Source organism: Nicotiana tabacum, chromosome 7, assembly GCF_000715075.1.
Source record: "Nicotiana tabacum cultivar K326 chromosome 7, ASM71507v2, whole genome shotgun sequence".
Lineage (NCBI taxonomy): Eukaryota > Viridiplantae > Streptophyta > Magnoliopsida > Solanales > Solanaceae > Nicotiana > Nicotiana tabacum.
Genome location: NC_134086.1, coordinates 28,840,016 through 28,849,870, shown reverse-complemented (window position 1 = coordinate 28,849,870; position 9,855 = coordinate 28,840,016). Strand labels below are relative to the sequence as shown.

The window sequence follows — 9,855 nt, the reverse complement described above, 5'->3', positions numbered from 1 at the left end:
GAAAAAAGAAAAAAATAAGAAGAAAACGAGAAAAAAAGAAAAGGAGAAAAGAAAAAGAAGAAGAAGAAAAGAAGCATAGAAATAAAAAAAGAATTGGAGCATAATGAAAAAATTCCCCACAAAAATTATTATGGGTAGGAAATGTAATTAGTTTATGAGTAGAAAAATAAATGGGCATACAAAGATAAATAGTTTTATTTTTGTGGATAACTGTATCAAAACCTCGTTAAAACAAGCCCATCTAAACGGGCTCTTAGTAATATTTTGAATTTGATAGCAGACAATATTTTTAGAGGGAGAATAAATGGAGAGAATATTCTACATTTATATTCACTAAAATCAGAAAAACACAACTCATTTGCATCATATATGCTTTTATGACAATCTTGTCTTCTTCTCCAACACCAACCTTAAATATCATTTCCGCTTCCACTTATCACTGCCACTTGTCTTCTTCCTAATCACACACAACCCAACTAATAAAAAGCTCTCTCTTTATTTCCATTTACGCACTAACAAATCCATTACATCATCTGTAAATAAATGCAGCTTCTACTTTCAAAAGCTTTCCTTTTTCTACATACAACAAGAACCTTTTCTTCTTTTTCAACAATGGCTATATCTACATCCACTTCAATTTCTCTTTCTTCAAAACCCCATCTTAAGGGTGTTGTATTTGACATGGACGGAACCCTAACGGTTCCCGTTATTGATTTTCAAGCCATGTATAAAGCTGTTCTTGGTCATGATGAGTACCTTGCCGTTAAATCCAAGAACCCTTCTGGCATTGATATTTTGCACCACATTGAAAATTGGAGCCCCGATAAACAACGTAGGGCTTATGAAATTATTGCTGATTTTGAAAAACAGGGTCAGGATCGCCTCCAAATCATGCCCGGTAATTTCCTTTTTTTTTGGGGGGGGGGGGGGGGGGTAAAAATCGAGTCTTTTTTTATTTTTTATTTTTCTGTCCTTGTTTCTTGAGGTTACTGTTGATTAATTGCTTCTCTTGTTAATTTTTTTTTATTTGGTGCAGGTGCTGCAGAACTTTGCAGTTTTCTTGATTCTCAGAATATTAGGTAAGACTTACTTATCCAAAAAAATATAAGAAGGAAATAATAGGCAACACTTACTGACTAGATGTTTTCAACTGTATCGAAATATATAGTTCCTTTTTAGCATCTAGTATGCTAGAGTAGAAGCTATAGAATTTTATAGCTCAAGCATTTATAAAGGTTATTTTGGGTGTCCTTATAAAGAAGTTATTTTAATTGGATGAAGTGGGCGCCCAAATAGAGCTGAAGGGATACGGAGGATTCGTATACTTGAACCGAGCAATCAATTCATTTGTTGTTGTGATTCATGGGGAAGGGGGGAAGGGGGGGGGGTTTGTTAATAGCTCAGAGTAGGTGAGCAGAAAGGGAGACTTGGGTGAGAATCAAGCTGCACCTTAAGGAGCTCCGACTTAATTCTCATTTTTGATGCTATGTTTCTTGTGAGCTACTAGAGCCTTTGCCATCTTTGTTTCTTTTTCTTTATACAGTTCCTTGGAAACCAGTTTGAGCATTTTCCTACATCAAAGTAGTTATTTTTCCTCCTCTCTGTGTCGCCTTTGCCCATCTATTTTGTATTGTCAATGTCATAGCCTAAGTTCTAATGTGGCTAATTTTCCATCCCCACTCCTTACCTTTGCTTATTCTTTGAAAAGTTGCCATCTTGATTCTTGAGGTGCGGGTTGAAGTTTAAAAAAGTGCTTCTTAAGACTGCTTTAGGATGCAAGAATGCAGATTGGCCAGGCCTTTCTCTTTAAACCAAGAAATCCGATGTTTCCAACTTCAACTCGATGGATCATTGACATGCTCCTCTACCCTTCTAAACGATAATACTGAACCTGGTTCCGTACTTGTGATGTACTCCTACTACACATTCCGCTTTGTACTACCTTCGCTAGTGAACCAAAGTCCTGGGATGCAAATTGGCCACATTTTCTTTTCCATTTTTTCGAGTATTTACAAATTACAATACAATTCCCCGGGTAGCTTGATTGGCAGTGCTCTTGTGCATAAAACTTTTTCTCTCAATTTATTGGTCTTTTAGACTTCTGTTTTGTATTTTTTTAGGATGCATCACTTAGTGTTTTCCTCCCTTTTCTCTGCCACGAGGATGTAGCCAAATTATATTCCAATTGATAAATCTGTTGTAACAAAATGCTTTCGTTCTTTTGAGGTTAGTTGTAACGGAATACTAAGCTCGTGAGATTTTTAAAATTTCTGATACGTGTCAAAGGTATCTTACATTATTTTATGCTCTTCACTATCGGTGGATTCCCGTGGACCACACTTTTGATTAGATGAGAGAATGACATAATTCAAGTTAAGCTCCAGAAGCCGGATTATCATCACATCTCTGATAAATTAGATAGAAGGAAACAGTCCGCATTTCTGTGTCGGTGTTACTGGATAGATGTGACATATGCTTCCTTCCTATTAAAAGTACTGACATTGACTCATTGTACTAGAAGATGTTATTTCATTGTTAGATATTTCTGGCACTTGGGAAGAAAATAATTTGTTGGTTTTGTGATTCTATTTCAGAAGGGGATTAATCACTCGAAATGTCAAAGATGCAGTTGACTTGTTTCATATACGCTTTGGAGTAAGTTTTTTCTCTTCACTTAAATATATAAAACAATTGTTTTGACATAAGTTATGTTTATATTGTATGCTGGAAATTAGTGAATAAAGATAACTGGACTTTCCGGGAAAAAGAAGAAGAAGAAACTGCTAGTTCTGTAAAGGGATGAAACAAGAATAATCACTGCACAGGAGAAGGAAGAGGAAGAATATATCTTCGTTCTTACACTTTAGTTTCTTTAGTTTAAAGTAAAGGCAAATAGGAAAACAAAATGGATATCAAGCTTAATTTTTTCTTCTTCACTCATTAGCACAGTCAGAGGATAATGAACCTGCTAAAAGCCGTGACTGCCAGGATATTTGTGCAGATAGTGTGGTGGCGTATCTGTAAGTTTTTGTAGTCAAACAGAGAAGAGCTGCTAAAGGCAGTTGTTGAGCTAATGAGGAGCATGATATCATTCTCAATTCATTCCTTTACAGGAGCTGCCTTGTGGCTGAACAATGATTTAAAGGATAATCTAAGGAACTTTCTGTAACATGGTGCGGAATTCTATGTAGCTGAAACATGTAACAAGAGAAAGAGAAAGAAAAGATGGACAATACTCTCTTTCTTCTCTGTTAGCAAAATTGGATAAGGAAACTATAAGACAATCTGTAAATGATATTTAAAAGAAAAATAAGGCATCATTTTTTCATTAAAAAAACATGCAAACCTATTTAAAAGAAAGGGAAATATGCATGGAGTTCCTGTGAATTCAATTTCATCTTGTTTCGTCTTGGGTCCGCTGTAGGTAGCTCACCAGTTATAAACTAATAAATCGAATAGTCATAAGGAACAATCTGCAGACACCATTCATTCTGCGGCTCTTAAAGCCATTTTTCTCTTGTATTTTAGATTTTTAGTGGTCTTGCAACAGCAAAACTTTCTAAGACGCTCTTGCATCTCTTTTGAGATGCAAAAATCCTACTTTTTGTGATGGAACACCTCTTCCCAACATTTAGATAACCATGCACTTTCTGGGATAGTAGAATAGTTGGTTGATTCAACTGAGCTTTATTTGGCTTGTCAAAGCGCAACTACAGTTCTGTGTCTGAGTAGATTATTACTGTACCATGTAAAATAGGAAGCACTGGGCGCCAGTTATCACTGCCAGTATGATGTTCTCAAAGAAGGGGAGTGATATCATCTAGGAGTTTGCATTCTGGATAAGCTGTGCAAACACTGGGAATTTAGGAGTGAAAGCACCTCAAGCCCAAAACTGCACAGATTGAAAGATAGAATTAAGGAAATAGTACTGAAAGTACAAAGCCTGCATTACGTAGGCTTTACTCATTCTTTCAATATTCAGAGAAAGCCATTATCTACCGAGTTTCGAACCGTACGCCGCTAACCCTTGGAAACTTCTTGGTTATAGAAAAATCAGAAGAAAAAGACCAGGCCTTCTAATCTTTTCTGTTTTCTATCTGCACGGACAATTTCTGGGGTTATTGTGTCTCATTATTTGGAAATTTATGATAGTGTTTGGATTGGAAAACAGTTTAGGAGTATTTGTCTCGGGTTTGGTTTTTGGAGAACAGTTTAGGGAGAACTAGTCCCATTTTGAACTGAACATATCCGAGAGGAGGAATCTAGAATGCATTGTTTTGTACGAGTCCAAGAGTGAGTGAACAAAATTCTCCTATCCATCCTATTGCTTAGGATCTTTTAGAATGACAGAATAAAAACTTACTGATCGATTTAGTATCAGTTTTACATCAATAAAATGTTTACTTTACTGATAAAAAAGAATGCAAGAATAAAAACTTATTTGCTTTAATATTCTGGCTTCGTAGAAGCTTGAAGTCTAACTTATTAAAGAGGGGGGGGTAGCTGGAAGTCTGAATGAAGTCTCCAGGTGTTTTAATGAAATGTGAGTGGAGTCTCAGGTGTTTTACTTATGGATTTACTTCCTTGATTAATCTCACAACTATTTCAAAACACAATAAAACTAGACGTTTCCTGTTAGCAATACAGATTCTTGACATCCTTATAAAAAAAAAAGATTCTTGACATGTGATGATCAAAGAAGGAAAGATAAAAAATCACTTTGTGAAAGCACTCAGGTTTCATGTACTTATCCAAAAAAAAGTAATCAGGTTTCATGTCTTTTTATTTGAGAAGGATATTTTATTCGTCACCTGTGATTTTAGATAGTTCATTTCAATTGCCCTAAGCCACAAAAAAAAGGATAAAAGGGCACAAAAGCTAGTTTTGTTTTGCAATCCTATCTTTGCTATAAATTTGCAGGTTATTCTCATCTTTGGCTGTCAAATCTTTCCACGTCAGCTGTAATATATCTGTCACCTCAGCTCATGCCGTTCACACTTAGTTCCCTGGTCTAATATGTATACTATATAAAGTTTAAATTTAGAATCTCTTTTGATACAGGTAAAATTTTCTCCTGCACTGAGCAGGGAATTTCGTCCTTATAAACCAGACCCAGCTCCATTGCTGCATATTTGTTCAACTTGGGGAGTTCAATCTAATGAAGTAATAATGATTGGGGACAGCCTTAAAGATGATGTGAGTTTCCTCTCAAGCTGACTGCTCCTTTTTCTCTTTCACATCTGCTCTTTGAAATAGGTGACTTAATGCATGTTTGTGAAAGATGACATTTCCCTTCACTTAGCTTGAATAAGTTTCAACTAATTCATATTGGTATTAATTATCATCTTGGTTTGGCATAACTTTGTATTTGGCATACGTGTAGGCAGAATAATGGTTACTTTTAAAACAATTGATACTCGAGTTCTTCTTTGGCGATTTCCCTGTTTGATTTGCTTTTACCTTTACTTTATTCCTCGCTGTTCTTAATATACGAGCTTTGGCTCCTACATCTATGTAGTTACTTCTACCCAATTTTGTTTCTTGCTCTTGTCATTTAGAGAGTGAAGGCTAAAATATCTGCTTTGTGATACAAAAATTTTGGGGTTTGATTACAGGTTGCTTGTGGCAAACGAGCTGGAGCATTTACTTGCTTGCTCGACGAAACAGGAAGGTATGATGCTCCAGAATATGCAAACGTCGAACACCAACCGGACTATAAGGCGTCTTCTCTTGTTGAGGTTCAGTCACTGTTAGAAAGACATTTTGAGCTGACATCTTAATTTTCGCTAATCTTTGGAACCCCTACCTGGCTGAGCAGCGAGATATGGTTTACCTTCGTAAGCCTCAACATCATATTCCTGCACGTATGTTTCTTTTGGCTACTGTAAGCTTATATTAATCAGATGCAGCTTTGCTCAAGTGAGCTGGGATCTTTGAGATGTCGATTAATCGTTTCTCTTTCAAGCCAAAAATGGGGAAGATAAGTTTTTGTTTTGCTCTTTGTACAACTGGTGATTACGAAGTCATGAGATCATAAATATATTTTGAATGTAGTGTTCTTGTCACCTCTTTGATTACGAAGGAAGCTCTAGCAACTTAGGTGGCACAGCTCTCTCACTCGCACCCTCCTTTTTCTTCGTCAAATTCGAACTATTTTTTTGTAGTAGCTGAATTTCTTAGGAATTAGTGTACTCGTTAATGTATTCTTATAAGGTAGGGGTAAGGTCTGCATACACAATACCCTCCCATATCCCATTTATGGGATTACACCGGTTTATCGTTGTTGTTGTAGTATACTCTTAAATTTAAGATTTTCTTTTATTTCAGAAAACAGACCAAAGTGGTATGAGTTATTTGAGTAGATTTCATTCAGGCAACCGTACAAAGTTAATACCTAAGATACTAGTCTGCCTACTGAATCAAGAACTCTCGCAAGTAGCCTCTAATGTAATTCCTCAATGTCTTTTATTTATCATGCCCATTGGCTTCTAGTTTGTGGCCAACAACAACAACCCAGTATAATTACACGTGTGAGGTGTGAGGAGGGTAGTTTGTGGCCAATGACACTCATTTATACGTATGCGTGTAAATTACTTTGCTCTCAAATATTACTCCTACTTTGTTCCCAAATTTTGGACAAATTCAAATAAAATTTTAAATGTAAAATCAAACCTCTCTATAATATTCGTTCTCTTTAACAACATTTTACTATGATGGCCAAGTTTTCTTTGAAATCGATCTTTATTTTTATATTAAATTATAGTAATGTTCTCTATAACAACATTTTGCTATTGCAACTAATATATGTCTGTACAAACGATGTGAGATTTTACTGTATTATATTTGTCATTTTGATATTTTCTGTAGTTCCATAGTCCAGATTATCCAAGTTTTAAGAAGAAAGACGTTAATTTAGTAAAATTGGAATATGAAAAAGGTTGGCTCCATTTTTTTTTTTGGCAATTCGCTAGGCAAGTGTCTAGGGCTAGTTTTTTATTAATAGAAGAAAAGAAAAATACAACAATTAGGAAAAGTACAAATAAGTGGGACAATAACATCGGTATTGTTACCCATATGCCTTGGCTATATAATCACTCCTCTGCGCCTCACATTGCCTATGGCAACCTCATGTAGAGGATTCATGGTGTAGCTGCCTACAAAGTCTCACGAGGGCATATAATCTTATAGCCGTGTGGATAATTTCCAAAGGCATAAGACTAAAGAAACACAAACCGTGCTAAACCTTACCTTACTAATCCTATTGAGGCATAAAAAACCTCACCTACTAGCATGCATGTAAAAAATAAGACGTAGAAAGTACCAAATATTCAATGATCATCACAGAGTTTATAACATACTCTGTGATGATATTACAAATGAGTATACTAATATAATGGTAGAATAAAATGATGAAGGAATTAAAATGTTGTCCCTTCTTGTCCGAACTTGTAATTTCTTCAAGTTGTAATTCTTTTTCATTACAACCCCAATTTTTCAAGATGTATTCAAAAATCATCCTTTATTTTTTGAACGGTTGGACCTCGTTGAGGTAGTTGGGGCAGCCTTCTTTTGTTTGGCAACTCTCATTGGAGGTCGCCTAACATTTAAAAAATCAATGACCTTGTCGTCCCAACTATTTTTCCTTGTATGTGCCTTCTTTATTTTTCCACTATGCATAGGTGATAGGTCCCCTTTTCTTGATGCCTCTGCCCGGCATTGATTTAAGATATCATCTTCCTCCCCTTCTTCATATATATCAATGCCTACCAGTAGCGGATTTGGCATGTCTTGGGGAACATCTTGTGTCATCAGAGTGTTTCCTTCATGCCTTCTAGCCAAAATTGCATTATGTGATGGTTGTTCTACATTTTTTAATTTGTTCCTGCTCCTACTATCACGATCAGTGCTGCCAGTAACAACATTTAAAGAATTCACAGGTTTTGTACTTACCATTGCATCCAATAACTTGCGTTCCTCTGCTGAAATAACTGGAACTGTTGTGACGATTTGCTGCTGCCCAGCTTCTATGTTGCTGCTGCTTTTCGATCATCAGCATGATTGGCATCTAAAATATTTGTATTAGATTTCTGCTGCTGCAGAAGTTGGCTCCGTAGAGCACCTCCAGATTGAATCACGTGAAGGAGGTGGGGAAGATAAAATGGAAATATTAAGAAAATCGATATATTTACTTTTGGTTTCAACTCTTGAAAGAGAAAGAAGAATAATTTAAAAAATTCTCGTTAATATCCCACTGTCTTTTGCAACGTGTCAAATTTTTTGCTGGTTAAATTCAACCGCCAGCAGTAAAATCTCGTTATATATTGGCGCGCTCTTCAGCTTCAAGAAATCAGTTGAAAGAAAATTTTTACGACTTCCCAGAAACAAAAACAGATATGACTTCCAGCATTCACGGTTCCTCCGCCGTCCTCCACCCCTCTGCCACCACGTCAGCCGCCTTCACCGGTGAAAACTGCAGCATAAAGAGTATCTCTCTGAAGAGAAAATCTCCACCACCACCCTCTTCTCCTTCTGATGAACCCTCCCCCAAAAAAATCACTCTCCATCCACCACCATCCTCCTCCTCTACCGCCGCCGCCGCCGAAACGGTACCGGAAAAAACACCATCCCCTGCTTTTTCACCCTTTTCCTCCAAAAGGGTATCTAACAAATCACCATTCTCCACGTGTTCAACTACTACAACTTATAATCCGGCCATTTCACCACTCCCATTTTCAAGATTCACAGCAACGCAGCCGCACAATAACACTCTGCGGCGGACACTCTCAGAACCACCGGGTTTCAATTCTTTTACTGCTTTTGTTACGTACATGAATTCTCAGTCACCGGAAAATGCTAAGAACAGTAATATCTCTGCCGTTAATTGGCAACGTCCTCTTTGTAGATCAATTTCTGTTCCTACTAATACTGATATTCTGGTTCCGGCAGCTGTGAACCTGCCTTTGCCATCAAATCCATCACTTAATTCTGAAAAGACTACCAAAAGAAAGGTGAAATGCAATGTACTACTTATATATTTTGCGATATTAGTATTTATTGTCTGCAGTAAACTTCATATTTAATTTTTGCTGCATTGATTTTGCAGATTTTAAATCAGTTTCTGAATGAAAAAAATGAAGCAGATGGTAAAGAAGATACTAGTCCTGGTAAGGAAGAGAATCACAGTAACAACTTTGAGGTCAGCATTTTTTATTTTTATTTTTTATTTTTTTACATTAATATTGGATTTTTGTTTCTAAAGTTTACTATCTTAATACCTAAATTCTTGATTCTAAAGTAATTTCTTGAGTCAGGATATACAATTTGTTGCATGTCGAAATCAATGCTTTTCTTGGTTTGTTATACTTCAGAGATTTTCAATTAAACAGTTGCAATTTTGTTTAAACATGAACCTAGATTTTTCTAATTTTTTCTTAAATTTTTGATTTAGTAAGAATATTTACTGTAATTTAGTTTAATTAAAAGTCTTAGATTCTGAGCAAAAAATTTCGTAGTTTACTTCTTCTCTTTTTTGTTTTTGGCAAAATGTAACTAATATTAAATTAATTTTGTTTGGATTAAAATTTGCAGGGCTCAAAACAGTTTGTGAATGAAAATGAAACTGATGATAAGGGGCACAGTACTGCTTCTGATAAAGAATACTTGTCGGGTTAAAAAATATCTGCTGAATTTCCTTGAACGAAGAGCGGACTGTTGTTAATTACTACTAGGAGTACCTATTTTTCTGTATATTTTCATTATAGGCGAGAACACTTTTGGTATTAAATAGTATATACTTACGTAACAGCATATAGACTAGCTATATAATGTAAATGAGGAATATAATTCATATATAAA

General features: G+C 35.8%; 2 protein-coding genes across 2 annotated transcripts; both read left to right on the top strand.

Annotated features, from left to right (window-relative positions):
* Positions 1-443: 443 nt before the first annotated feature.
* On the top strand, positions 444-6,340 carry LOC107776939 (haloacid dehalogenase-like hydrolase domain-containing protein At2g33255). The gene is made up of 5 exons (XM_075257025.1): positions 444-898; positions 1,037-1,079; positions 2,595-2,655; positions 5,062-5,196; positions 5,616-6,340. Exons 1-5 carry the CDS (start codon positions 544-546, stop codon positions 5,778-5,780), a joined length of 759 nt encoding a protein of 252 aa, XP_075113126.1. The 5' UTR covers positions 444-543; the 3' UTR covers positions 5,781-6,340.
* A 753-nt stretch (positions 6,341-7,093) lies between these two features.
* Positions 7,094-9,855, top strand: LOC107776938 (uncharacterized). Its single transcript, XM_016596893.2, has 3 exons — positions 7,094-9,008; positions 9,104-9,196; positions 9,589-9,855. Exons 1-3 carry the CDS (start codon positions 8,394-8,396, stop codon positions 9,670-9,672), a joined length of 792 nt encoding a protein of 263 aa, XP_016452379.1. The 5' UTR covers positions 7,094-8,393; the 3' UTR covers positions 9,673-9,855.